Source organism: Trichoderma asperellum, chromosome 5 (assembly GCF_020647865.1).
Source record: "Trichoderma asperellum chromosome 5, complete sequence".
Taxonomy (NCBI): Eukaryota; Fungi; Ascomycota; class Sordariomycetes; order Hypocreales; family Hypocreaceae; genus Trichoderma; species Trichoderma asperellum.
The window spans coordinates 1,612,592-1,638,559 of NC_089419.1; the positions used below are offsets into that span (position 1 = coordinate 1,612,592).

Here is a 25,968-nt window from a genome sequence, read left to right on the forward strand (position 1 = left end):
CAGGTGTGTGGTCAGATCAACAGCGTGGTTCATAACCACCAACGCACTCCTCTACCTAGACTCGCTATTATCACACTGATAATTATAATATTTTAATAGGAACGATTCCTGGATATTTTGATCATTTTTATTACTTTTATTTGATCTACTTGGTGTACTAGATCTACCGCTACTACTGCCACTACTGTTAAATCGACCTGTAGATTTCACACTAGTCCGGCCCGAGCCGTATATATTGTCATAGCTCGCAGCGTCCCTTCGTTGTCATCAATCATCAAACCTCCAACACAAATCTTCAGTAAATTCTTATTCAACCGTATCTTACTCCTCACCTGTGCACGACATTTTTTTGCCTCCTTTTCTCCTGCATATGCTAATGCGAGAAGCGTATCACGAATGCAAGTTTCTTTGCGTTGGTTGTAGCTCAAGCAAATTATTGGTGTGTTGGTAGGGCACTCTCTCTAGCTGCCTTGTCAGTACCCAATAGGTGAGCCGTATTCTGAGCCTCACGGCGCGTAATTCTGCCTTACATGCTGGCGCATTCTTCGGCGGCAAAAAGGAAGAATCAGATCCTCTATATAAAGGAAGGGCCATGTCTTGGGCAATGTTGGACCTATTTGTAAATTAGATACCTCCAAATATGTAAAAGTCGAATTCCAGCGTACATCATCATGAAAATACTTTTTTTTGCTTTCCTCCTTTCTGTTCTTCTCAGTCCCGTGCGTGCAGATGGCTGGGATGACTTCTCGAACAACCTTGCAACCGATCTCGCACCCTTCTTAGCCCTCTTCGGCGAGCAAACCACGAAGCAATTTCTTAGTGAAAGCATAACCGTGCTTGACTATTATATATTTTCGATAGCGCCAATAGGAATCCTAACTGCCGTTATTTCCGCCATCCGAGTTTGTGGAACACCTTCGCTGCGTGCCTTTATCGGAAGAGCTCAAGAAGGTGGTGGAGACGCTGAAGCAGAGCTATGTTCCTCAACGAGCCGCGATGTGTGTGAGCTCTACAACAACGGCGGCATCGCGCGGGTGTTCGGTCGCCCAAAGATTCTAGAAGTTGTTTATGATCCTTCTACGAACGGGATCTACCCGTGCCGGGAATTCGTTAAAAGGCGTCGAGACGAATGGATCAGATCAGATGAAGGGATTAGATCAGATGAGAGGAATAGAACAGCCGAATGGAACAGAACCCGGGCAAGCGGTGAGACTTTCGCGGGCGAATCTATCGCGGACGAGGCTGTCGCCGACATCTTTGCCCCAAATCTGTCTCTGAACATTGGAATTAGGCGAAAGTCCACTACCGTGTCTTGGGCAGTCGCCGTGTCTGGAACTTTCTTGCAAGTCGGTGTCTTGGCCTTTGCTGTCGTCGTCACATACTATCTAAAGTGGGAGAAGGACGGCAACCGTCCAGACTCTTACGCTTGCCCGATGGCCATTGTTGGAACTCTCGTTGAATGGGGTGGCATGTTCCTTTGCGCGCTTCTAGTAGGGAAAACTAGCCGCAAACAAGTCTTTCATAGGACTCAACAAGCTCTCGACAAGCAGTCGACGCGGAACCTCCAATCGACGTCTTCATCCATATATTGGTTACAGCCTGGAGGACAAGTACTTGGAGATCAAGTCTTTGACCCCTTCTGCCACAGCGATCAAGACCAACCCCTACTACAATATGTTACGTCGTGGAAGAAGCCTTCCAGAAGCCAAGACTCAGAACTTGTGTTGTGGGTTGCTGTCTGTACTACTATCATCGGATTTGTGATACAGTTTGTTGGGTTACGTGGCATCCACTCTTCAATCTCCGTGGCTCAACTTGGAGCGATGATGGTGATGAGTGTTGCTCGATCTGCGCTCCGAATGCAGCGACTAAAACCAGATGACAATTTTCTTCGCCAGTGCCCGGATGAAGTTGTTGGGCACGAGCTTGACTGGCTAGCAATGCGTATTGGTAGACAGGACGCTCCGCCAGACTGTCAACGCCGTCTCCTTTGGAGATTCCGCGGTGCGCGCGATAATACATATAAAATTACGAAGGAACTTCCATCCACAACAGATGATCTAGATATTGCGAGTAAATTACTGGCTTACCGGACTCGCCTTGCGCAACTTACTCAGCCGAGAACCACTCAACCATCGGCTACAACGTCTTCGCAGCAGTTTGACTCGGAAATGGTTCAGGTTCGAGAGATCTCTCACTGCCTTGCCTTAGCCATTGAATCTACTATCAATAAGATTTTCTCCAAGAGCTCCAAATTCCAAGACGAGTGGAAAGATCACATATCCATGTTTTGGAGTTTTGCCTGCGACGTCGTCTCTGTTGCACCAGACGAATCTTGCAAAAACTTAAGTCAGAAGACCCTGTACTTGCAATTAACTCGTGGCAACCTAGAAAGCCCTTGGAAACTTCACAATAAGTTAGAATTAGAGGGGATTTTGGGGCTGTGGACTTGGTCACTAAAGTCCGACCCCAAAGTCGAGAAATTGCAGGATCAATTTACAATCTCTCGAGCTCTTGAAATCCCAATGCGGCGCATCATTTCAACCAAGAACATTAGAGAAACTGGACTTGATATATGGCTTGGAAGTGAGATGCCAAGCATCGTTGCAACTTCGATTTTACCCATCTCTGAACACTGCGATCCAAGTACCATACAATATGAAGACAGGGAGATGCGGTTCTTTGGCTGGCATACAGCGGAGCCATCGAAACGCCATGGATCTGCCCGATTTGAAGTCTGGTCAGCTTCCACAAACAGCTCCCTCCTATCGCTGTGCGCCCAGGAGGTGTTTGGATCATTCATCGTGAGCATTTTCGGCACCGTGGGTGCCGTTGATGATGTCGGTATCCAAGAAACTCCATACGCCCGCCTAGAAAGTAACCTGATGTCTGAAATCATGAAATCGTTCACCGAAGCGCGACTAGGTTCAAGAGAAGACGCATTGTTGTGTATCCTACCTCCGATGATATCTCAACTGAAGATCCCTTCTGCAGAAAATGTTTTGGACATAGCAAAGAAAAGAGCGAATGAGCATCGGAGAAATGGCGACTGGATTAAAGCAGAGATAATGCTAAAGTGGGCATGGCATATTTGCATTAAATCTCAGCCTTATACGGCGGGTAATAACTCCCAAAACCACACAGACCAACTTGTGCAGCAAGCAGCAATTGCACTCGGTGAGCTGTATCGGTGGGCAATGACTGCCAATGATATGAAAAGCTTCAGTTCTGATGGTTTCAAGTGGCTTTCAGCCCAGAAATCCAGCCGTGGACAAACAATCTCTACAGCGGTTGGGAACATCATAGATCGTTATAGTAACATTGAAAACCGAGTTAACCAACAAAGGAATAACCTCGGTGACGATCTAATTTCAACATTGTCCCGCCTCACTGTGCCCGCCTCAAAAACATTAATGACAACCGAAGAAAAGAGTAAGGCTCTTTGCTCAGCGGCCGCGCTCGGCTGGTCAGAGGTGGTTATTGCATTGCTTGAATTGGGCGCAAGCCCGGACTATAAGGACGGGAGTAAGAAGTTCAGAACAGCACTGTCCCTAGCCGCAGAAAGTAACAGCATCGATGCTGTAAAGGAATTGTTACGTTGCGGGGCGTCGCCAAACTCAGAAGACGATTATGGTCGAACACCTTTGGCTCACGCGTCTGGGGAGGGACATGCTCAGGTGGTTAAGATATTATTAGACGATCCACGTGTTGAGCCAAACGCCACTGATGCCTGGGAAGAGACACCGTTAAGTTTGGCGTTGTATTACGGGCATGAGGCGGTCGCTCAATTGCTGCTTAACACGGATAGGATTAACGTCAATGCCAGAGAGAGATCAGGGAAAACTGCGCTGGCGCTGGCGGCGCGGAAAGGGCAGAAAAACATTGTTCAACTCCTGCTTAATACCGGCAGGGCTGACATAAATATTAAAGATAATAAAGGGAAGACGCCCCTGATATATGCGGCGGAGAACGGGCATGAGGAGATCGTGGAGCTGCTGCAAAATTATCTTCCACCCCCCATATGAAGAGAGAAATAAGAGTGAATATAAGAGGCTTTTTGTGTATATAAGTGTTTACTGTTTTGAAAGGATACCCCCCTCCTCCCCCTTTTTTTTTCAAATAAAACGAGTTCTTTTGTTCTTTCCCGCATGCATGTATATAAGACGTATGCTGCCCAGTAGTCGAGATTGATCTGAGTCAATGCCAATTTGCTTTGGGTCAAATTTTAGCCATGACTTCTATTATTCGTTTGACTATTTCCACTTTAGAATTCAAATCCAGCAAATTTATAAGTCACACTTCTACAGAGGGCCTTGAAGAGCCAAAACTTCTGCGATACACTTTTACAAGCGCAAAGGTGAGTAAGCCCCCAAACTTCCTCCACCATCGTTTTCTAGAAGCCCTGGCTAAGCTAAATTGATTGTGTTCAGCGGGCGGCCATTGTAGATGCGCACCCCACAAGCTTAACTTGACTTGTGACAGCCACAGCACAATGTGCCTGGCTTAGGGCGCTAAAGTCCCCTGTGGAACTCTTCCTGCCGCTCAAGCTTCTGTTAGCCTTCTCGGCTATCCAAATGCCAACGATGACATCAAAGTCTCTTGATGGCCACCGCGTCATGCCGGCATTTGTCATATTGCAACATTCATGTATGAATGGCTTGGTCTAGAAGAACAACCCAGAGTCGTCGAGACATTTGTAGATGCGGGGCCTTCGATATCGTTCATTCAGCGGACAAATTCAGTGCTCCGATCCGGCAGACAATCGTATTTGAGATTCTTTAGCGTCGACGACGTGATAAACTAACTCATAGGCCTCGGCTCGGAGCTCCGTAAGGCTGAAGCACCAACCAAGCCATAGCGGCATCAATCGCTGGCTTCTAATTGTTTGCCTCCATCCTCTCTCTTTTGCCCCCATTCCTAAAGCCGCTTGTTGCCCCGCCGGAAGAAATGACCCCTCCAGCAAATTCCAAATTCTCAGGCGCTTCTCTGCTGCTGGGTCCGAAACTCCGGGGGCTGCTGCGTCCGAAACTCCGGATCTGGGACACCAGCCGTTTTGAAGCACTAAGCCGAGTGCCACTCTTAAGCGCAAAACGTCACCGGTGGAATGACTTGAAGAGGAGTCGCTTTATATATTCTGCCGCAGCCCAGCCTGGTGAAACCCTGACTTTGCATCGCCATCGCATCCCCCTTCTGAACACATCTTCGCATCGCAGACAGTTTTCAGCCATGGCTTCCGCTACCAACTTCTTCGAGTTCAAGGCGCTTGATGGTAAGCTTCGCTTGCAGCCCCTCCATTCTCCTCATCCAGCCTTGCGCCATCTGCGCCTACTTGTGTCCATTCACATTGGAGCTGTCTGCTAACGAGCGCATTTCTGCACATCGCCTGTTTTAGCCACCGACAAAGAAGTCCCTCTGTCCGAGTTCAAGGGCAAGGTCGTCCTGGTCGTCAACACCGCCTCCAAGTGCGGCTTCACCTACCAGTACAAGAACCTCGAGTCCGTCTACCAAGAGATCAAGAAGGAGTACCCCAACGACTTCACAGTCATCGGCTTCCCCTGCAACCAGTTCGGCGGCCAAGAGCCCGGCACCAACGAGGAGATCCAGAACTTCTGCTCGCTGGACCAGAAGGTTACCTTCCCCGTCTTTGGCAAGATCAACGTCAACGGCGACGATGCGCACCCCCTGTACAAGTGGCTGAAGCACGAGAAGCCTGGCCTGCTTGGTCTCGAGAGGGTCAAGTGGAACTTTGAGAAGTTCCTTATCGGCCGCGATGGCAAGGTTGTTGACCGATGGGCCAGCACCACTGAGCCTGAGAAGTTCCAGAGCAAGATCATTGAGGAGATTAAGAAGCCTGCGCCTGCGTCATAAGCTTGTATTGATGCGTGCAGTGGACGAGCGGAGGAAAATAGATGGATTGTTAATAGACAAGTATGTAACGTGTGATGACATTATACCAGATTAGCCGTCATCATGCCTTATTTATGAAACTATGCCTTGCGTAACTGTTCATCTTCGCATTGTGTCTTGAAACTTGACAGCCAACCCTGTAAAAGCGCCCTCTCGCCCGGTAAGGTAATTTTCTACGAATCTGTCAATTTAAAACGATTACTTTCTGTTGAACAGTATCATCATCAACAGAACTGATTCTTTGCAACGCTAATTGTATCCAGGTAGGTTGTGAAGATGGTGATGGTGATTTCCACATGGTATGAAGTCGGTGGCAATGCAACAAACCGCTCTAAAGATTAGGAAGACTTAACAGTTGCAAAATACTCCATCTCCAAGGATTTACGAATACACACAGTGGCTGGATATAAGAACCGCCTTTATGTAACCGACTCTGAAAAGCTCCTCTTCCACCAAATCACAATCCTCGCCCTCACTCTACACGATATCATATCACACAAAACTATTAATGACTCGATGTTATTTAGAAAGGTACATCAGTATTCTTGATTACTCCTCGGCAATCTAAAAATCCACTTAAAGATTCACCATGGCGGTGGCTTCGCCATTGTTGTCAGCTCAGCTCGATATGGCTTCTCAGCCGTGCGCACCAATGGGAGGAAACCTTAGCGATCACTACCATAAGACTGCTCAACACATAATTAACCATTATTGAGTGGGGGAGAATGGAACCAGCGAACTGTCACTGCCTCGCCCGGCCAAAGCCGAGGCCCAATAGATTCATAATAATCGACTGAGTGGCTTGAACTCTAAGTGTCGATATATAAGAGCGCTGAGGGGTTGTCCTGTCTTGCCCCAGCTATAAGAAGTTTAAGCATACCCATCCCCCTGGCCATTGAGTCCTTTACTTTTGACCAAAACAACTGAGTCCTCCTTTCAATCTCAAGTACAACTTCTACCCCTAGCCATCATAATGTTCCCCCGTCGACGAAGACCCATCCTCGGCGCCGCCGTGCTTGTCGGTGCGTCCAGCGTAGCCGCCAAGCGCGAAGTACAACGACAGGGCATGATGAGTGCCCAGCGTGAGATGGAGATACAGTACCAAGTCGACGCACGCAGACGCGAAGAAGAAGAACAAGAACGACGAACACAGCGCGCCGTCGAAGAAGCCCTGAAGAAGTCGGCCGCAGAAAATCAGGCTGCCCAGCAGCAACAAGCCGCGGTTGTGTCGCCTCCTCCACAGCAGCAGCAGTTGTACAACAACCCGATGCCAATTCAGGGACAAGACAGTGGCTATCTGACGGCAACGCCTGGACAGCCAGCTTACATGATGGCTGCAGCGAGCGCTCCGCCAAACATGCAGCAGCCGGAGCAGTTCATGCGAGCTCCTTCTCCGCAGCCGCCGGCATATTACTTGTCGGCGTCTCCGTCACAGGAGGCGAGGCCAAAGAGCGCACAAGGACTTCCTGCCCAAGACTCAAAAACTCGATATTGTACGCAATGCGGCTATGCTTGCCAAGCTGGGGACAGGTTCTGTTCTGGGTGTGGTGCAAAGCAGGCTCCCCAAGAGAGTTTGCTCATTTGAAGAGTGTGAATGGGGCTTGCCATTGCTGGTGCCGTCCGACAAGCAGTCGAATGGGTCATTAACAACTGCTTCGTGCCTCATTGAGTAGGGGACTATAAGTTTGCCTTTTTTTTGTTTTTCTTTTTTCACTTTTTCATTTTTCATTTTTCATTTTCATTTTTTCATTTCTCTTTCACAAGAGTCCAAAGTATGTGCTTAATCCTTGAGGACCATTGGCCTCTTCAAGTTCTTCTTCTGGCATTACTTGGGACAAGGCTGCAATGGAGCGCACAGAGCCAAGATATGTTCTTCAACTTTTTCACATTAAACTCTTACAAAACGAAATTAATTTCCCTTTTTGTTTATATCGATTTTCGTTTACATAGCTTCGAGTATCAATGCTAAACATGATAATTTGCAACGCCTTGAAAAGTGAATCCGGGCAATATGAATTCCCCGCGTTCCGTGTAAGCCACTTGCCCCTCACAACACTCAATTGCGTTAGCTGCGCTCTGAAGTAAAGAGAGTTCCGATCTATCTACAAAGCCATTCCAGCCAATGGCTTATTTGTAGCACAATCATTTGCCAGAATACAAATAAAATGTATTTTTCCGGGCGCCTCTGAATCATGTTGACGTAGGTAACTGCGTTTTGTCGACCAGTCGAGAACGGGAAATCAGTCCATTTCGAATCCAGGCCCCTGTTGCCTGTTGATCGTTTACCTATGGGCCATCCAAATTAGTTACAATAGCATTTAGATTGGATTAAGGGCCCGTTAGCTTGAAGAAGAGAAGTGGTAGTCCTATGGAGGTTATAAGTGCCGTGATAGACTGATGTCTGTGCGCCTACTTCTCCGTTCCCCATGAAGACCCTTGTCCAAGCGTAAAATTGAACTATATTGTTAAGGTTGTCCTTTATTTAGAAAGTAGGGCGGAGAAAATCGATCAGCAGAAACCCAGCTTACCTATGACTGTAAGAATTCCAGATTGTTTAAGAGATAAATCATCGTTCTAAAACTTGGCGCTGCCAGCTGACCTGTTCTCGTGCGGGAGAATCCCGTAAAGGATTTGGATTACACCAGACACGACGATACTGACGCCATCATAGTTTGCTTCCATCCCTTCAAAGCCCCCTGATGAATAATTACAATATAAAATCTCGCCATGTCTAGTACGTCACTAGAACGAGTTGCTGTATATCAAGGTACCTCAGTTATCTCAACTGCTCTCTACGCCTATCATGCACATGCAGCGAGCTGAGATTGGCTTACGTCATGGTCCGACAGACCCACCAGCGTACAAGTATGTTCAATACCTACTAGAGGTATGTTCTGCAGCTCCAACTGAGCTCTCGTTTGCATTTGCGTAACGTCGGCTTAAGTAGGAGTGATTCGTAGCCAGCCATGGAGGGACAGAGAAACATAGTCATTGTCGGTATGTAACTCCTTGTTCTCTTGTCCATGCACCAATCCAGCCAAGCCAGCGCCACAGCAGACGGGCGTTGCTCGTCATAATAATGCTTTGTCCCCATTTAGAGGGGTTCGATGCTGGCTAGTGAGGCTTGTAACGGTATAGCTAATACGGCAGCTCTGTCCAGGAGGTGGCATCATCGGCTGCACCACCGCCTACTACTTGACCCGCCACCCCAAGTTCAGCCCTGCGTTGCACACCATCACGCTTCTGGAGGCCGCTCCATCAGTGGCTGCCGGTGCCTCGGGAAAGGCTGGTGGCCTTCTTGGGCTCTGGGCATATCCATCGAGCATCGTTCCACTATCATACAGACTGCACGCGGAGCTTGCCGCTGAGCACGACGGGGCCAATCGCTGGGGCTACCGCAGGCTAAAATGCGGCAGCATCGAGGCAGTTGTGACGAAGAAAAAGCTTAATGAGCTCCAGAACTCCGCAGATGATAATGGCAAAGCGTGGGAGAAGCTTCCCAAGCAGGATGAAGCCGCCAAAGAACTGCTCCAGGACGAGGAGCTACCTGCTGATCTGGATTGGATAGATCGAGAGGTGGTGAGAGGATGGGCTGAAATGGGGTCACCGGGAGCTACCGAGACTGCTCAGGTGCATCCATACCACTTCACAACTTCAATTGCAGAGCTAGCTCAGAAGGCGGGCGTCACTATCACAACTAATGCAAAGGTTACGAGACTCGTCACATCAAAGCTAAGCGTCCAAGGGGTCGAGTATTTGGACCGGACAACGGACGAGACCCGCAAGATTACGGATGTGACCGATATTATTGTCGCTGCTGGGCCATGGACCGGCCGAGTGCTCCCTCGCTCAAAGGTTGAAGGCTTGAGAGCTCACAGCGTTGTCTACGACGTCAATATCACTCCTTATGCGGTATTCACAGACATTGAGCTGCCCTCGGACTTTATTCCCGAACATCGAGCAAAGATGGGGCAGAAGAGGCAGCATAAAGGCAGGGTAGATCCCGAGATATATGCTCGGCCGTTTGGTGAAGCATATGCATGTGGTAAGTCACTCAAAAACGGCACGCTTTCCACAGATGGGAGATGATGTATTAAGCGCTGCAACAGGCGAGCCCGACAGCGACGTGCCACTACCAGAAACAGCTGATCAGGTTCAATTTAACGAAGCCCACTGCGACGACATCATCTCATATTTTGCAACCGTGAGCCCCGTGCTGGCCACTGCGCCAATCAAAGCCAAACAGGCCTGTTACCTGCCGCGACACATACGCTTTGGACAGGAGAGCGGTCCTCTCATAGGGCCCACGGTCACTCCCGGCTTATGGGTTGCAGCTGGCCATACCTGCTGGGGGATCCAAAACGGCCCAGCGACGGGAAAGCTAATGTCAGAGTACATTTTGGATGGCGAAGCGAAGAGTGCGAGCGTTGGCAATTTGGATCCAAGGAAGTTCAAGGTCTGATGGATATTTTTTGTTTTATTTTCCCCCATATTTAAGAGTGCCTATCAGTTCAATAAGCAACTATGAGATTGTAGAGGTTATAGAGTTTATGAAATTGAATGCGGCGCGCGCATTGTTTGAGGAGAGGCAGGCCTGGATAATTGTTTAGCTAGTATGAGTCTCATGTGGTGGTGTCTACTCTCGATATAAATATAGTATACTGACCCGAATGTGGGACCATTTATACTGCCGGCTTAGCTACCAATTCAAGTGAAGATAGCCAGTGGTTTATATATTAATTCATCATTCTCTCTCAGACTTCCGCACTCCTACCATTTTCTACCAGCTTCGTCGAATCTTTAATTCTAGTCTCGTGCAACGTCTCATCTCCAATTTCCTCATCACATAGAGCTTCGTCGCTGATTCCACATAGCAGTCCATGTTGCACTCATTACCTCAATTTCGCAGGCTTGAGGCCGGCCAACTGAAGAGATTCAAAAATTATGACTACATATATTTCATTGATTCGCCATTGCAAGTTGTCAATTCTTCTCGGAGCTACGCTGTACATGTTGTTGACCATTCGCAGACAAGACGCCGCGGATGCGCTGCCCCACGCGGACCGCTCTGCGGACCGGTCCATCGCCCAACCACGCATAGAGGGGTACAATGGCATCACAGCAGTTGCACCTCTGCAAGAGGCAAACAATGTCTGAATTCCTCTACCAGAGCTCTCTGATGATTGCATCTCCAAGATACTGGCGCGCAGAGACAGGACAGTGCCATAAGGCGCCTCCCCTATCGGTTTACAAGGCCTGGGCAGGATCCGCTAGACGAGATTGACGACTGACGATCTGCGCCGGGGCCTTCGGCTGCTACCCTGGCATATCTTCCCTTTGTCGTGGGACAGGATAATGGCATCTCTTTGCGCATCAAGCATTTCTGAATCCAAGTTCCAAACAGCGCGACGCCTGTCAGATGGTAAGCGGATGGCTAACCTTGCCCGAATCAAGATGCCGCTGTTGGTTCTGAGCACCATATCTTCTTTGCGTATGTAAGCTGATATATCGCAAGGTACACTTCAAAATGGAGTCTGAATCATAAACCATCATCAACTCCCTGTCCAGCCCACTACGGTCTCAGATACATCAAGCTGTTGCTAAATCTGCGGCATGGAGGGTTCGATGGGAGAGTCGCTTGGGCTTCGTCAATTAGGCTGAAGGCATTCCTGTCTAACTGAACCTGGCCCCGAGATATTCCCTTCAGATGCAGCTAATGAACAAGTAGAGTTCGTGCAGATTAGCTACATCTGTGCTGGCCTCTATTGCCCGATTCAGAAATCCCTGGTGCTTCAAGAATCTCGCTGCCTGTTCGACGGGCGGACCTTGAGAGGCGAGATGAGCCACCCGATTGCTCAATCGCCAAAGTCGCTCATACTAAAGCAAGCCGACAAGGGTGAAGCTACAGGCATTTGGAGACACGCCTTCAAGGATGCCATGCCATGCAAGAAGGGGATGGACTGCAACGCGAGAAAAAGATCAACTGTCCAGCCTAGGAATCGGAATAAGAAAACCAGGCCTGCGCAGAGGCCAGCGGAATCCTACTTTGCAGTCGTCTAATTCGCCGGCTTATGGGGTATACGACACTATTATACAGGTATGTCACCAATATATCGATATTTGCCTATACCAAGTATAAATCAGCAAGTGGCGGTTTGTCAGCGGGACAAACCGAGTCATTGCTGGCATTTACAGAGTCCAAGCCCTGCTGACCTGGAGGCAATCGATAGACTTGATGGCACCGATGGCGAGCTGTAGTTCACTAATCAACCCGAATTATCCATTTGGCTGAGCGATGATGGAGGAAATTCTCAGTCACGAAGATGAGAAACGATGGCATACGATGCGAGACTATAAAGCTGTCAAATGCTATATTCAACGGCGAGCGATACGTTAAAGCGACGAAGCGCGATACACGCTTAAAGGAGTAAATCCATCCCCACGGGGAGTGTCCATCGCAACTACAACTAACAGCTAGAGGCCGCTAAAGAGTGCTGCTGGGTGCTACATTAGTTGATCCCGGCCAGGAGACCTCAGCTTAGAGGTACCGAGTACTAGCGAACAGCGCTAAAGGTACAGCGAGGTCTTGCGTCAGCTGCCCACCAACGGCGCGCTGTGCGCTCTGGCCCGCAGTCCTTGGACAGCCTGGCACCGCCCCTGGCAGGTACCCAGCGGCAGCCGGCCTGTAGCCAGTACCTCTCCCGCCTGCCAGTTATGCAGTTATGCACACACGCTACCGGTTGTGTACCCCGCTCATTCTTTTATTCCAGCATTCGTCGTGCTGCACCTCATCTCGACCTCGCTGTCAATGGTTTTTTTCGCCTCCGTAATCTGAGGCATGCGGCGACACCATGTCCTCGTCCGACGGAACAGCAGCCGATGCTTCATGGGAACGGTCCGATGGCCGATCGCGGCCACCGCCAACTGTCAACACCATCCGCCGCATCCGCCAGGCCTGCACGAATTGTCGGTGCGCGCAACCCACCAACCAACATGTCGCCGGTCCAGCTTTCTCTGGGCTTTGGGCATGTTCGATGAGCAGGATGGAAGTACATCAGAGGCTGACTTTTGTGTTGTGAATCTTCTTCTCCAGGCATCGCAAGACTAGATGTTCCGGCGAGCGGCCCAGATGCATGAATTGTCGACGAGTCGATCGCGTCTGTCACTATGAACCCTATTCCGCCACCAATCCCCCGAGCTCAGCTTCAGTTGCTGCGAACAATGGCGCGGCAAAGGGCAAATCACCGTCTTCTCTCTTTCCCCGCACCGGCGTTGTTGATGTGAGCTATAGCCCCTTGGCAAAATTTATGCTGGGAAAGGAGTTGCGTCCTAACCATGGGATATAGCCGGAGCTCCTGAATAGGATCAACACCATCGAATCACAACTGGCGCAACTGCACAGCCAAGGCTTGATTGGCTTCCTGTTTGTCACCCCCTATCGAATTTTCCCATACTATTTTCGGTCGACGAAATACATCTCAAATGGCATCTGGTGCTAATCATAGTTTTCTTGTTTAAAGGAATGGCGAGAATCAGAATGGATCGGTTGCTTTCCCAGATCTCGCGGCCGCTACCAGCTACCAGGAAGTCTCGCCAAAGTTTACAGAGCCATCACCTCCTCAGCATCAATATCCGCCCTCCGTCTCCGAAACCGCAGACACCGTTCCTGATATGTCAAGTACAATGTATGTTCGCCGCAGCCACCGCGATATGAACAGATGGGGCATATCCTTTCCTAGTTTGGAAGTACAGTATGGGCTAACGTCTCCTATAGGAGATTCACCACCGCACCGCCTCCCGCTGTCATTGCTCACCTCATTGATGCATATTTTCTCCACGTCCACAACCAGCCATATTCATACTTTCACGAGCAGAGCTTCCGAGAGAGGGTCAACTACGGCCTTATACCAAAATGCCTACTCTTCGCAATTTTAGCCTCAGCCCTCAAATTCTCAGATTCCGAATATTTTCAGGGTTCCATACGCGAGGCCACCGAGGCGTATGCTAGAGAAGCCTGGTTGGCGATCCTCCATGAGCATCTAACGGTCGAGAACAATCCGACGCTACAGGTTGCCCAAGCTAGCAATATCCTCGGGGTGGTCGATTTTACATGTAAGCCATATTTTGAGAACAATCAAGGGAACCTTGTCCATAACTAACTTCATCTCGTATAGGTGGCCGTACTAGCTCGGGGTGGCTAAAGATTGGCCTTGCTATCCGCATTGCGCAAGACTTACAGCTCATGAAGGAACCGAAAAATACACTGCCACCAATTGAACAAGAAGAACATCGGAGGGCTTTTTGGTCAATATATCTGCTTGATAAACTGGTCTCAGTCGGCCAAAGTCGCCCACCCGCCATTGCCGAGGAGGATATCCATGTCCAACTGCCCAGCGACGAGGAGACTCTCAGAAGGGGCATCTGGAAGAAGACGCCCACACTCCATCAGCTTATCAACTGGAAATCCGAGACGGAATCATCAGTCAACGGCACCTTTACGCAGACGATCCTCGCCGCAACAGCACTGGGCCGATGTTGTCGATATGTCTTGCACGGGCGTGAGATGGACGAAATGCCACCATGGGATCCTAGGTCTGACTTCACATTATTAAACACCTTTTTACTTCTAATCGACCATCATCTCCAAGTGGAGACTCCTTCTATTCCTCAAATCGTAGAGCAATATCGCAGGCCAGATGGTACCCTGGATTTCCAGTCACTCGAGCATGTTGTGTTTGCGCGCATTGTATTTCACACTGCCCACTGCCTCCTGAACCACCCATTTCTTCTCCGGATGAGGCTCCAGAAATCAAACTGCAAGGTACCGCCGAAATTTTTGACACGTTCTTTCCAAATCAGCTGCAACCATGCCCGATCAATATCCAGCTTGGTGGAAGATGCCATTGCATCTGGCTGCCACGTACAATCCTCCTTTTACGCATATGCCTCCATCCTTGCCGGCGGCATTCTCTCTTTAGCTATCCATATCGACCAAGAGAAGGGGCAGGTGACGGACCCAGAAACACTTAGCCACTACCAAAAGGCGATTCAAATACTAGAAAGGACAGGGAGGAGATGGGATCATGCTTCGAAAATGGTAAGTTCTATACTACTTATTCCATTCCACCTTATATTTTTCCCCACTTATTAACATCCCACCTGCTACTTAAGCATCTTCAATTAATGCTATTCGATGCAAACTATCATTCTCTCGCTGCCCTATTGGACTCCCAAACTCCGGAAGTCGATCCAAAATTGGAATCTGCCTTGTGGCTCATGGTCGATTATGTAGCCATGTCGGCACTGAACGAGACAGCACTAACACCACCTCCTTTATCCACCGATACGTTTCTAAGCCCGCTTAATGCTCAAATGGGCCTCGAGAATAATGATGGGTTTACGGGCCTAGCTCCCGATGCGAATTCCGATCCAAACGTTGCTTTTCTTGGTAACGGCGTACCTTTATGAGAAACGCCTCTGCTTTTATCTGATTTATAGCGAATGATGAAATGACATAGCAGCTACTTGTTGATTTAGCAGTATGAATTATGCACACGATCTATTTGGGAGAAAAAAAAGTTGGCGACCGCGTAATTGTATATTTGACAGTTGTGTAGATGGCAATATACCATTGATATATATATACGAGCGAATCTATTAACCTCACCATTGTTGCCACCTGCGCACGCTCTGTATGCTGTTGTGAATGTATGAACGCAGCTTGTGACAGTAACTTTCAGCTGCTTATTTACTCTAAAAAAAAGAAATCAATTGTCATTCGGTTCAATTGTTCTGATACATTAGTATCCGTCCAATCAATTCCAAGCAGTGTTAGGGAATCATGAAATCCGCGTATCAAGTCAATAGCTTCAATCAAAATCAGTACGCCAGAAACAGTCTTCGTTATGCTTCATGAGTATATATTCAGCAGCAAATCATCTTTAACTATCGAATGAGGGTATATTTATCATCAGAGATGTGTCATTCGAGAGCCTCTCAGTCTACTTCATTTGTTCACAAAGACGGACTGCACATTGCAGTACTCCTTCAATCCGTTGGCTCCCCACTCGACACCGATGCCACTCTCCTTGTGTCCGCCAAATGGCACCAGCGGGTTAATCTCAAAGTGCCCGTTGATCCAGACGGTTCCGGCTTCGAGATCGCGGCCGAACTGCTCGGCTTTCTTGACATCCTTGGACCAGACTGAGGCGCCGAGGCCCATGGTTGAGTTGTTCGCGCGGGCAATGACTTCTTCTTCGGTGCTCCATGAGAGAAGGGGGACGATGGGGCCTGGTTAATCGAAAAGTATTAGCATCATACTCCCTGTTGGGCCTTCATTCCTTGCACTTACCGAAAGGTTCCTCCACGACAATTCGTGAGTCTTCAGGAGGTCGGTCAATAACGGTGGGGGTGATGTAGTAGCCATTTGCTAAAGGCTCAATCTTGCCGCCAACGGCTACCTTCCAGCCTTGCTTCTCGATATCGTCGAAATATGTCTTGACGCGCTCGTATTGCATTGCGTTTTGAACAGGACCGTGGCTGACGCCGGTCTGGGATCCGTCGCCTACGGTATAGGCCTTGATGTGCTTGACCATGGCGTCGCGGAACTGTTCGAAGATGGATTCGTGGACGTAGATGCGCTTCATGTTTAAGCAGACCTAGAATGAATGGGACACGTTAGCTAGACTGGTATTGAGGTGTATGTAACGAGTAAGTGGCTAGCGTGACACACCTGTCCAGAGTTGACAAAGGCGTAGAGAGCTGCCTTTTCCGCTACACTCTCGATATCCACATCAGGGAAAACGATGGCCGCGTCATTGCCACCACTGTCAATGCTGTTAGACTACGTTCCTACGAACCCCAAGACTCATCCATCAGAAGACTTACAGCTCAAGAGTAACTCTCTTCAGAGTCTTGGACGCACTCTGCATAACCAGCTTTCCTGTATGTGTTGAGCCTGTAAAGCTAATCTTGTCGATGCCAGGGTGGCTAGTGATCCAAGGACCAAGGTTGTCATCTCCGCTGAGAGATTGAACAACGCCAGGAGGGAAGAACTGCTGCGCCAACTCAACGAGCTTCAGGCCGCCGTAGGGAGTGAAAGGACTATACATGAGTTAGAAGGACAAGAGTTGAAAACACATTCTGATATGGTGAGTAAGGCTTACGATGGCTTGAGGATGACGGCGTTTCCTGTTAGAATAGCGGGTGCCATCTTTCCAGCTGCTACCAGGAGAGGAAAGTTCCAGGGAACAATGGCTGCAGCGACGCCCAAAGGCGTGTATCTGGTGAAGATTGTGTGCTTCTCGTTGTCCTCGATGATATCCTCGGGGAGCTCGATGGAGGCCATGCCCCTGAACCATGCAATCGTCGCACCTATTTCGACATCTGCTTGAGGGATCTAGCAAGCACGTATTTAGCAACTTTTACAAAATTAATCATATGAAATGAGAAATCTTACCGGCTTTCCTTGTTCCGAAATGAGTAAATCTCGAAACTCCGTCTGGAACTTCTCAATAGCATCTGCGTATGCCAACACGGCAGCCTTGCGCTCCTCATAGGGGACCTTGCGCCACTTCTTGAATGCCGCCTTGCCAGCCTCGACTGCCCGGTCGAGGTCCTCCTGAGTCGCTACGGGGACTTCAGCCTTTGGCTTGAGAGTAGCGGGGTTGATTCCATGGCGGGTTTTTGCTGTTGGCGCGCTCTTGCCGTTGATGATTTGGACAAAGTTGCCCTGGAAGTCCAGGCTCTGGACGCCGTTGGCTGTTGAGTCAATAGCTGAAGGCGCCATTGTGAGAATAGTTATATAGTATATAGTATATAGTATGTGAAAACGCTTGCTACTAAGGACAGATACGAAAGGAGAACTTTGGGGAATTACAACTCTTCGAGCATAGAGAGAGATGGGCGTTCGACAAGCCACTTTATGTAACTCCAGGTGGCTCTCTCTTATGAAATCCGTTTTCGGAATCATTCAACTCAACCCCCGCAGAGACTGAAGCGGTCCGTAACACAACAGCAAGCCACTAATGCCAAGAGCGTCATGCTAGCATGGTATACGAAGCTGTCTCGCCCTCATGCTTCTCAGAAACATACTCCTAACGTCAATAGAAAGAACATTACCAAACAGACCTAAGCAAAGCCACAAGTCTTTCCAAGATAGGCTCCTCCCCCTCCACTCCCAACCCCAGATCGATATCACCCCGCGAACGCATACACGACCGGACCGCATGTCCAGCTGCAGATGAGGGCGGTCCGAGATGTCTCACAGCCAATGAAGTGAAGTCCCGTGTCGCAGCTGAGGAGATACATCTCAAATCTTTGTGGGGTAAAAGGGCACTATCGGAAAGCGAATGCGTGGTTGGTACAGTAAGGATGGCAAATATCGTTCTAAAGTTTAGCGCAAGCGGGAGCTAAGTACAGCCATTTGAGACGGCGTCTCAGGCTTTCACTTGATTTGTATAATAGAGCACAAGTTGGGTGGCGCAAAAACGGAGCGCCAGTTCGTCGGTTGCCTAATTAGGCAATTTTTCGAGAATTTAGGACAGAACAGCAACAAAACATGGAAGCTTTTCTGTTGCTTTTGGCTCATCACATCATTCATTGCTTTTCTGCTTTTCTGCCTCAAGCTCACATGAGTATGTGGAACAGGCTTTTTTTACTTCTAAGACTGGAGTGAGATCCACATTTGGTGTTTGCGAAGTTATCCGAAACTATATACTATGTACTTTGTAATATGCGCTGTGAGGGACACGTATGACCTACTATTGCGTTCCATGAGGGTCGAGATAACGGAGTAGCACGGAGTACAAGAGTGGATTGATCATCGGATAGGGGACCCGATATCGCAGCAATTTGATCGTCAAGAGCGGATGATGCAAGAAGAAGAAGAAAGGATTGCAGGGGGTTAGTTCTACCCAAGTCACATTAAGATCTCAGAGATGGTTGTAACAGCGAGAGATTGGCTCTCGAGTATATTATATGAATTGACTATAGCAATGATCCCATCCCAGGTTTACCATCATCAGCAGTAAACAGTAGCCAGTACTCCAAAAGTAACCTTCGTAAATCCCATAGACCCTCTTAACAAACAAAAAAATCGTTAAACACGTCCAGTCCCTCTCCCGCATGTTGTAAAAAGCTATCCGCGCGGAAAGGTTCAGCCACGTACCAACATGTCGCAGCCTCCAAGTCCTTCAGCCAATCTTGGTCAACCACGAGATAATCCTCGTCTGCCTTATTGGCCTCTCCCTTTTGTTCCTCCATCTTCTCCTCCTTATCCCACTCTAGAGAGGCCCTCGCCAAATCAGCACCTGCATATGTGTCGTGCATCGACTGCATTAGCCTCATGCTCTGGCGATAGCCCTGCTCCGTTGCACAGCCTTGAAGCTGGCCCTTTTGCTCCAGCATGTATACGCTTGCGGCGGACACTGCAATGTTCGCTGCCATGCTGGGAAGCAATCGATCGAGGCCATGGTCGTATATGTTGTTGGAGATTTCTTCGATCCTCTTGGCCGAATGCTGCATGTGCATCTTGCACATTTCCTTCTCCATGGTGGATGCACCCGCGTCGTTAATCAGTGCCATGAACCTCGAGCGATAAAGGCACAGCACTGCCGTGTAGTAAATCATGTGCAAGACAGCGCGGTCCAATGATATGCTGGTATTCCCATCCTTGCCTATGTCGCTGTTCGAGATGGGTCTGTATGAGACACTCTCCGGCAAGCCATCCCTCCACTCCAGCAGGTCTCGCATATACGTGGTGAACTTCTGCTCGCCCTCGGCCGTAATCTTGCGCGTCTCGGAAAAGTTGGAGAAGTTGTCGTGGGGCGCAATGTACATGCTGCTCGACAGGAAGCTCATCGACCTGCAGAGTGTCGCCTGTGCGACGCACATGCGTGCCAGCTCAGCGCGCTTCTTGCGGCTCTTGACGTAGACGCACACGGCCTCGAACTTGGCGTGGTCGTCGTCGCTCCGAATCTGCTCCGGCTGGAAGTCGGCCTCCTCGAGCATGGAGACCTGGAAGTCGCCGTCCTTGATTCGTGGGAGGCGCTTCATGCCCAGCGATAGGAGGCGGTCGCGGATGAAGCAGCACCACCAGACGCGGCGACGAAGCCTCTGCTTCCGCTTTGACAGGTTGGGCTTGTTTACTGACGGCTCTAGGTGCAGTCCTGCTGCAAAGGCGTGAGATACGGCGGCATCAATCCAAAACCACGTCTTTCCATGCTCATCTGAAGCGTCTTGCCATGAGGTGATGAGGAGCAGCGATTGTGTGAGGACCATTTGATCCAGCTCGCAGTTGTACTTGTACAAGAGCTGTCAAGCAGAATCATGTGTTAGCAACTAGGTGGTATGAGTAACTCAAAGCTCGTTGCAAAGCTTACCCTGACTCTCTTCATAAAAGTTGTACGAGCCTGCTTTCGCGTCTGGAATCCAGCATTTCTGAGATAATCCAGCTCTACGTGTGCCGTGCCCGCTGCCAGGACAGCTTGAAGCAACAACAAGCTCACCTGGCCCGCTGACCCATCGTGTGTTTCTATGGCGTGTAAAAAGCCATCCAAATCAAGAGTTGGCACATACGGATGCACGTATTCGAAGAAGGCGCGGAGTAGTGCGCTCTGAAGCGTGCCGTCTGGAAGATCAAAGGCGCCTTCGTTGTGCAGATAGGTCATATCGTCCGGCGGCAGACTTGTCAATGGCCTGACATACTTTGGCAGATCAAAAGTCTGGGCGTCGTCTGATGGCGAATCTTGTGGGGATTTGTCGGAATCGATGTCTGCTCTTAGAAGCTCCAAGTCTTCCATGGAGATGGGGACTTCTGAAGTGTCGATGTCAAACTCTTCCAGCAGATCGCAGCCGCCATCTTTCATAACAGCCTCCTTGATAGTATTCAACTCGGTCGAGGTTGTGCTTTGTGTTTGCCTCTTCCGCCGTCTAAGTATTGTCAACAGAAATTCTTTGCTCTTCTCATCATCTTCCCAGTTACATACCTCCTAGCTCGACGAGCGTGTGTAACACATTGCTGCCCATTCCACTGGCAGTTGCCGCATGGTGATCGTATCGTCACATCACATCTGACCTTTCTAGCTCTGCATGCAAGGCAAGCCTTGCTCGCTCTCCGCACAGGCTGCTTCGAAGACGAATGCGGCTCTGGGCTAACAGAGCTGCCATCGGACAATCCGTCCATAGCGGTGCTAAAGTGCTCCAAGGGATCCATCTGTAGGGCTACTGCAAGGAACACACACACAAGCGTGAGCAACAGGTCTTCGGTTTAAGGAGTTTATAGCCGAGGTCTTAAGGCAACATGAGCGGCCCTTCATATATTTAAACATCCTGCACGCTCGTATTATCCGATGCCGGGCTCCTGTCAGTCCTCCGAGACGCCTCCAGCTTCGGTCCGGAGGGGCCCCGCCACAATCCGTGCGCTACGCCGTGGCGGTCCGCGATCCCCAGATTCTGCAAGAAGCTCAAGAGCTAGAGAGACGCGGGGTAAGAAATCGTAAAATGGCTCTCTCTTGGCTGTTCACATACTGGGGGAAGGCTTGGGGCATCGAGATCTTATTAAGAAGTCGGTGGTGTCGCCGGAAAGTGGCTAATCTCGGTCAATTTGGGCTATTCTATCACACACACTCGTCCACTTGACACTTTCTTCAGCTCACCACCGCCGCCAGTATCGCCACCGCCATTATCATCATTGCCAGAGCTGAGTTGGTCGAGGTCGGGGTTGCGCCCGAGGTAGTTGTAGAAGATGTGCTCTTGCTTGAAGCAGTAGCAGAAGATGGCCTGATCTCATTCGAGGTAACAGAAGGGGTTCGTGTGCTTGTGCTTTCGCTTGGAATAGCCGAGGTAGAGAGTGCGGTCTTGTCTATGGGACCAAATCCAGTCGGTGATGTAACAGGAGTCGCCAAGATTCCGTCAAACGCAGTCGCCCATACCACGGTTATATCTGAGCCAGCTTTTGTTGGGATTACGGTGGCCAGAGCTGTCTTGTCATAACTCGTAACATCCATAAGAACATCTGGCCATATCAGAGACGTACAGACGGCCCCGAGGCCGGGGCGCTGCGTATGGGTCAGTTGCGGTATGTACAAATCAAAGCGACTATGTATAGCATAGTTAACGACTGTCCTTTGCACAATATGAAGATTACATGTACCTACTACGGGCAGCAAATAGCGTAGGTTGCGTTGAGATTGAAAACTTCCCACTTATTTGGACACACCAATTGGCTAAACGGGGGAAGCGACGCAGTAGCCATTGCGCTTTGGTAAAATTGACTTGGGTAACATGATGTCAAGGTCAGGTCTGGCGCGGGATTGATAATGTTTTGCCAGATAATTGTATCTGTTGCCGCTTCAGTCAACCCACCGGTGCATTCCGGAGGCTGCGTAAAGACTGTTGTGACAGCCAGATCATAACTCGTGCTCCGACCAAAGGCCAGCTGGGAGAGTCCGCATACCAGCGGTGCGAGTGCTGAGATGAAGCGCATAGTCGGTGCTCAGTTTTATTAGATACGCTCTAAGAGGAGAATGTTAAAGAGATAAATGGAGAAGGAATAAAATTCACGAGGTTCAATACCGTGGCCATGCTATCCGATAGACTGCTTCCAAGTGTATTCTGAACTCGGTACAACGTGATTATAGCTGCTCATATCTGCGGCAGGGGACAGTTGAACTGCAAATCACTGGCCAGTTTTTACAAAAGTGCACGAGGCCATCAATTAACTCCGGCTGTCACGGCACGATGAGATGCTGCGATAAGGGTAGACGATTCTCTGATGCAGGGGTGCATTCAGATTTCGTGTCTTTGGCCTCGTTTAACTGCCCAGTAAAGCCGTCAATGCTGCTACAAAGGTACCTGATTGGAAGGATTTGTTGGTGACTCACTGCACGTTTGGTAGGTTAATTAGAGTTAGCGTATTGGCCATGCTTGATTTGTTGTTTAAGGCTAAATGCTGCATATACCTTGTTTGTTAAATAGGTCTAGGCCTTTGAAACTACGCGCTGGGCAGCGAACTAGTAAGAAATAGGAGAGGATAATACGTCAAAAGAGATGAGTGGATGGGAAGAAAGGCTGATATAACAGAAGAATATATTGTAGGGTTACATTTAGAGCAAAGCTTCATTTTAACATCGAGCTACTACATCTGAAGCATAATGTTTGACTTAGCCTAGTGTCCATACATCAATTTGGTGGTTACCTCTATAGTTCACATCTTGTTATCATATGCTTACAATAGCATAACAAATTCTTTAAACAAATTCTGCTTTCGTCTATACCCTCTAGTTCAACTCCTTCTTTCTCTCCCACCCATCTTCACCTTCTCTAAGAAACTCTTTTCCCCCCTTCATGAGATCAGTCACTCCCGGGATCGCATTCTCCATCCAAAATTGCGTTCCATTGGGTCTCCCCAAAGCCTGTCCAACCTTGCCACCATCCTCATGCACAAGCCATCTTTCATCGACAGTCCCCAGAAACACATCGACTGTGCTGCCATCGTCTGCTGACCGCCAAACTAACGAGGTTCCACATCGCTTGCAAAATCCTCTATACCGTCCAGGCGATGATTCGTACTCATCATATGTTTCCTGGCTATAAAATGGCGGGCTCAACTGCGCTGGCAAAACGATGATGAATTGGGCAATGAGGGACGATGTCCATTTGCGACACATTGTGCCTATTTGAGTGATTAACTTGACAAGCTTCAAGGTGAAGAATTACGTCAGACGTACATTGGCAGGCCGATGACTTGAGTGAGAGAAGGAGAGATAACGTGTTAAGCTGCGTTCCTCCAGACATCAAAATAATAATTGGAATCATACCTGAGGCGGCCATGGGCCTTCGCTAGACGCAGATATTGAGTAACGGATTGACCCGCAGAGGCATCCTCCCGTGATGGCATTGGGGAATGGCATGTAGCCAGAAAGTCAATCAATGCAATTATAAGAGCTGTAAATATGTCAAAAAATAAAAGAATAAAAAAAATAAAAATAAAAATAGAAAAAGATCTCAGCTATTTGAAGATGAATGGATTACCTTTCATGACACATGCACTATCATAGCAATATGTGGATCTAGCGCTGTTACTCCGAATAATGCCATTTTCGGCGAGATCGGACAAAGAGACGGCCAAATCAGTCCCATCCTACCGCATAATCCGCAGTGTCAAGCGCGGCGACTTGCAGATGCGCGGGTCTCCAAAAATCGGCTGAGAACGTTTAAAAGAAGTAAATCAATCTCGATTTTAACAAGAAGTTATTATAACATCTATTATACACCAGCCGCCTACTTCCAATACCTTCGTGTACTTTGAGAGCGAGACAAGATGAAACAACAAATTGACCATAAGCGATACCGCAAAGCCATACCCGCCACAAATGCAAGCAGTTTACAAAATCGATGGCGCAAAAACAAAAAAACATAGGCATAGCACTCATAAAGGAAAAGGGACCTGTTTTAGTATCCCTTTTCCTTCAACTTCTCCTCTGTCCACTCCCATAACCTCTTCTGCGCATCAGCATTATTGGCCCACGAATTCCCCTTCTGCAGCTTTCCTACCGGCGTATAAAATCCACCCTGATGAACTTTGCTCTTCTCTGCGGTAGCGGTCCAGAGCTGTGTCAAAGCGCCATATACCACGTCGCGGTATACCAAGGGACCAACCAACGCCATTCCATATCTCATAAAGTAGCTGCCTTCAAAAGTGTCGCTATATAGATCCGTCTTGATCAGGCCAGGATGGACGGACACGGCGGTGATCTCGGGGTGTCGCTTGGCCAGCTCGGCAGCGAAGAGGATGTTGGCGGCCTTGGAGGAGGCATATGATGTCCATCCGCCCTTTTTCCAGAGGTCCTCGGAAATGATGGTGTCGAGTGACGGCGCCGCCATGTTGGCCATGGATGAGATGGACAAGACTCGCACATCGGCATTGTACTTGGTCACAGTTTGCTTGAGCAGAGGGAGCAGCCGCTTGGTGAGGAGGAAGTGGCCGACGTGATTGGTACCAAGCTGGATGTCGAATCCGTCGTCAGTCTGGGTTGGCGGCAGGTTCATGATGCCGGCATTTAGAAAGAGCAGGTCAATTCGGTCAGTGCTCTCGTTGAGAGTGTCTGCGGCGGCGGCGACTGAAGCCAGGTTGCTGAGATTGAGCGGCACAAACACAATGTCGGCGGGCTGAGAGAGCTGAGAGTTGATGGACTCAATGGCTTCTCTCGCCTTTGCCTCATTCCTGGTGGCGAGAAAGACCTTTTTCGGCGAGTGCTTGCATAGCTGCAGTATCGTCTCTCTGCCAATTCCAGCGTTGCTGTTCACCCCCCTTGTGTCAGTCAAGGCTCAAAGCGAAAATCTCAGGTGAGAAATTAGAGCGCGGGACTATTAACTAACCCTCCAGTAACGACAATGACTTTTCCCTCCTGCGAAGGTATGTCCTTTTCGGGGGAAAACTGAGTGCCAAATAGCCCAAACATTTTCCAGTTATTGCGGGAAGTTGTACAAAGAGAAATAAGAGTTGATCGAATTGCTACTTTGATTCGAAGTGGAATCTGTCCAGACAGAATCTTTGCTATTTTTTAGCGAGGAACCAAGGCGCTTTATAAGGCCAATACCACGTTCCCCACTCAGCCAGGTGTTTGCGTCGCAATTCGCAGTGGCAATTCGCCCGCTGTCTATGAAATCCGAGAGCGAGTATAGTATCCGTCATCTGGTGATCTTCTTCAACTAATTGAAGCGATGGTATACGCAGCTCATTGCGCAATTACTCATCCTGATTGTGGTCTTCGTTCTTCACACGTCGGACTCGCATTCGCCTAACGGATCGGTCTACTGTAAATCTCCTGATTATATAATACTGTCAACTGCGCGTGATAGCGGACAAGTCGTTGCCACGCATCCTGAGAAAACCACTGCTGTTCAGTTTCGATTACGACAGCTATGCATTTCCAATGGTTTCAAATCAGAGACATACTCGGCATTGCAATTCATCCGAATGAACGCACGCTACGATGAATAACACGGAAACCCGGAAACAAATTGAGTCCGTAGCAACTTTCTTTCAACTTGACCTTA

The 25,968-nt window shown here is 49.0% G+C and overlaps 11 protein-coding genes across 12 annotated transcripts; 6 read left to right on the forward strand and 5 right to left on the reverse strand.

Annotated features, from left to right (window-relative positions):
- Positions 1-348: 348 nt before the first annotated feature.
- On the forward strand, positions 349-4,025 carry TrAFT101_008695 (uncharacterized protein; the record flags this gene model as incomplete). Its single annotated transcript, XM_066128406.1, has 1 exon — positions 349-4,025. The coding sequence occupies exon 1, from the start codon at positions 672-674 to the stop codon at positions 4,023-4,025; it is 3,354 nt and encodes a 1,117-aa protein (XP_065984524.1). The 5' UTR covers positions 349-671.
- A 676-nt stretch (positions 4,026-4,701) lies between these two features.
- Positions 4,702-6,000, forward strand: TrAFT101_008696 (uncharacterized protein). Its single transcript, XM_024907927.2, has 2 exons — positions 4,702-5,269; positions 5,393-6,000. Exons 1-2 carry the CDS (start codon positions 4,948-4,950, stop codon positions 5,866-5,868), a joined length of 798 nt encoding a protein of 265 aa, XP_024761884.1. The 5' UTR covers positions 4,702-4,947; the 3' UTR covers positions 5,869-6,000.
- A 760-nt stretch (positions 6,001-6,760) lies between these two features.
- On the forward strand, positions 6,761-7,812 carry TrAFT101_008697 (uncharacterized protein). Its single transcript, XM_024907926.2, has one exon. The coding sequence runs from the start codon at positions 6,881-6,883 to the stop codon at positions 7,490-7,492; it is 612 nt and encodes a 203-aa protein (XP_024761883.1). The 5' UTR covers positions 6,761-6,880; the 3' UTR covers positions 7,493-7,812.
- A 956-nt stretch (positions 7,813-8,768) lies between these two features.
- On the forward strand, positions 8,769-10,652 carry TrAFT101_008698 (uncharacterized protein). The gene is made up of 4 exons (XM_024902450.2): positions 8,769-8,794; positions 8,852-8,904; positions 9,068-9,952; positions 10,017-10,652. The coding sequence occupies exons 2-4, from the start codon at positions 8,874-8,876 to the stop codon at positions 10,367-10,369; spliced, it is 1,269 nt and encodes a 422-aa protein (XP_024761882.2). The 5' UTR covers positions 8,769-8,794; positions 8,852-8,873; the 3' UTR covers positions 10,370-10,652.
- Positions 10,653-10,851: 199 nt separating this feature from the next.
- TrAFT101_008699 (uncharacterized protein) lies at positions 10,852-11,064 on the forward strand (the record flags this gene model as incomplete). The annotated part of the gene is made up of 1 exon (XM_066128407.1): positions 10,852-11,064. One exon carries the CDS (start codon positions 10,852-10,854, stop codon positions 11,062-11,064), a length of 213 nt encoding a protein of 70 aa, XP_065984525.1.
- A 23-nt stretch (positions 11,065-11,087) lies between these two features.
- TrAFT101_008700 (uncharacterized protein) lies at positions 11,088-15,603 on the forward strand. Its single transcript, XM_024905360.2, has 9 exons — positions 11,088-11,329; positions 11,423-12,004; positions 12,138-12,877; positions 13,001-13,187; positions 13,254-13,330; positions 13,428-13,592; positions 13,682-14,019; positions 14,082-15,004; positions 15,079-15,603. The coding sequence occupies exons 3-9, from the start codon at positions 12,759-12,761 to the stop codon at positions 15,373-15,375; spliced, it is 2,106 nt and encodes a 701-aa protein (XP_024761881.1). The 5' UTR covers positions 11,088-11,329; positions 11,423-12,004; positions 12,138-12,758; the 3' UTR covers positions 15,376-15,603.
- A 216-nt stretch (positions 15,604-15,819) lies between these two features.
- On the reverse strand, positions 15,820-17,852 carry TrAFT101_008701 (uncharacterized protein). Its single transcript, XM_024901835.2, has 6 exons — positions 17,366-17,852; positions 17,073-17,305; positions 16,795-17,010; positions 16,640-16,733; positions 16,259-16,565; positions 15,820-16,197 (listed from the first exon to the last, which is right to left on the reverse strand). The coding sequence occupies exons 1-6, from the start codon at positions 17,693-17,695 to the stop codon at positions 15,914-15,916; spliced, it is 1,464 nt and encodes a 487-aa protein (XP_024761880.1). The 5' UTR covers positions 17,696-17,852; the 3' UTR covers positions 15,820-15,913.
- A 999-nt stretch (positions 17,853-18,851) lies between these two features.
- On the reverse strand, positions 18,852-21,091 carry TrAFT101_008702 (uncharacterized protein; the record flags this gene model as incomplete). Its single annotated transcript, XM_024905120.2, has 3 exons — positions 18,852-20,220; positions 20,289-20,838; positions 20,895-21,091. 3 exons carry the CDS (start codon positions 21,089-21,091, stop codon positions 18,988-18,990), a joined length of 1,980 nt encoding a protein of 659 aa, XP_024761879.1. The 3' UTR covers positions 18,852-18,987.
- A 247-nt stretch (positions 21,092-21,338) lies between these two features.
- TrAFT101_008703 (uncharacterized protein) lies at positions 21,339-22,558 on the reverse strand. The gene is made up of 2 exons (XM_024907925.2): positions 22,065-22,558; positions 21,339-22,005 (listed from the first exon to the last, which is right to left on the reverse strand). The coding sequence occupies exons 1-2, from the start codon at positions 22,391-22,393 to the stop codon at positions 21,555-21,557; spliced, it is 780 nt and encodes a 259-aa protein (XP_024761878.1). The 5' UTR covers positions 22,394-22,558; the 3' UTR covers positions 21,339-21,554.
- A 514-nt stretch (positions 22,559-23,072) lies between these two features.
- Positions 23,073-23,976, reverse strand: TrAFT101_008704 (uncharacterized protein). 2 transcript variants are annotated; one of them, XM_024902449.2, is made up of 4 exons: positions 23,941-23,976; positions 23,727-23,853; positions 23,637-23,652; positions 23,073-23,581 (listed from the first exon to the last, which is right to left on the reverse strand). In XM_024902449.2, exons 2-4 carry the CDS (start codon positions 23,817-23,819, stop codon positions 23,187-23,189), a joined length of 504 nt encoding a protein of 167 aa, XP_024761877.2. In that variant the 5' UTR covers positions 23,820-23,853; positions 23,941-23,976; the 3' UTR covers positions 23,073-23,186. The 2 variants fall into 2 exon arrangements, with proteins under 2 accessions (XP_024761877.2, XP_065984526.1); XM_066128408.1 differs by lacking the exons at positions 23,637-23,652; positions 23,941-23,976 and having other exon boundaries at positions 23,159-23,581; positions 23,727-23,866.
- A 195-nt stretch (positions 23,977-24,171) lies between these two features.
- Positions 24,172-25,547, reverse strand: TrAFT101_008705 (uncharacterized protein). The gene is made up of 2 exons (XM_024901834.2): positions 25,288-25,547; positions 24,172-25,207 (listed from the first exon to the last, which is right to left on the reverse strand). Exons 1-2 carry the CDS (start codon positions 25,368-25,370, stop codon positions 24,361-24,363), a joined length of 930 nt encoding a protein of 309 aa, XP_024761876.1. The 5' UTR covers positions 25,371-25,547; the 3' UTR covers positions 24,172-24,360.
- Positions 25,548-25,968: the final 421 nt, after the last annotated feature.

Coding starts and splice junctions, on each gene's coding strand:
- TrAFT101_008698 (XM_024902450.2), top strand. CDS start 8,874: ATGGAGGGACAGAGAAACATAGTCATTGTCG. Junction 8,905..9,067: donor GAGAAACATAGTCATTGTCG/GTATGTAACTCC, acceptor AGCTCTGTCCAG/GAGGTGGCATCATCGGCTGC. Junction 9,953..10,016: donor TGGTGAAGCATATGCATGTG/GTAAGTCACTCA, acceptor GCGCTGCAACAG/GCGAGCCCGACAGCGACGTG.
- TrAFT101_008704 (XM_024902449.2), bottom strand. CDS start 23,819: ATGCCATTCCCCAATGCCATCACGGGAGGATGCCTCTGCGGGTCAATC.
- TrAFT101_008696 (XM_024907927.2), top strand. CDS start 4,948: ATGACCCCTCCAGCAAATTCCAAATTCTCAGGCGCTTCTCTGCTGCTG. Junction 5,270..5,392: donor CGAGTTCAAGGCGCTTGATG/GTAAGCTTCGCT, acceptor CGCCTGTTTTAG/CCACCGACAAAGAAGTCCCT.
- TrAFT101_008703 (XM_024907925.2), bottom strand. CDS start 22,393: ATGCGCTTCATCTCAGCACTCGCACCGCTGGTATGCGGACTCTCCCAG. Junction 22,006..22,064: donor TACGCTATTTGCTGCCCGTA/GTAGGTACATGT, acceptor TGCTATACATAG/TCGCTTTGATTTGTACATAC.
- TrAFT101_008697 (XM_024907926.2), top strand. CDS start 6,881: ATGTTCCCCCGTCGACGAAGACCCATCCTCGGCGCCGCCGTGCTTGTC.
- TrAFT101_008701 (XM_024901835.2), bottom strand. CDS start 17,695: ATGGCGCCTTCAGCTATTGACTCAACAGCCAACGGCGTCCAGAGCCTG. Junction 17,011..17,072: donor GCCGTCATCCTCAAGCCATC/GTAAGCCTTACT, acceptor ACTCATGTATAG/TCCTTTCACTCCCTACGGCG. Junction 16,198..16,258: donor TGTCGTGGAGGAACCTTTCG/GTAAGTGCAAGG, acceptor TCGATTAACCAG/GCCCCATCGTCCCCCTTCTC.
- TrAFT101_008705 (XM_024901834.2), bottom strand. CDS start 25,370: ATGTTTGGGCTATTTGGCACTCAGTTTTCCCCCGAAAAGGACATACCT. Junction 25,208..25,287: donor GTCATTGTCGTTACTGGAGG/GTTAGTTAATAG, acceptor GGGGGTGAACAG/CAACGCTGGAATTGGCAGAG.
- TrAFT101_008700 (XM_024905360.2), top strand. CDS start 12,759: ATGTCCTCGTCCGACGGAACAGCAGCCGATGCTTCATGGGAACGGTCC. Junction 12,878..13,000: donor CAGGCCTGCACGAATTGTCG/GTGCGCGCAACC, acceptor CTTCTTCTCCAG/GCATCGCAAGACTAGATGTT. Junction 15,005..15,078: donor GGGATCATGCTTCGAAAATG/GTAAGTTCTATA, acceptor CTGCTACTTAAG/CATCTTCAATTAATGCTATT.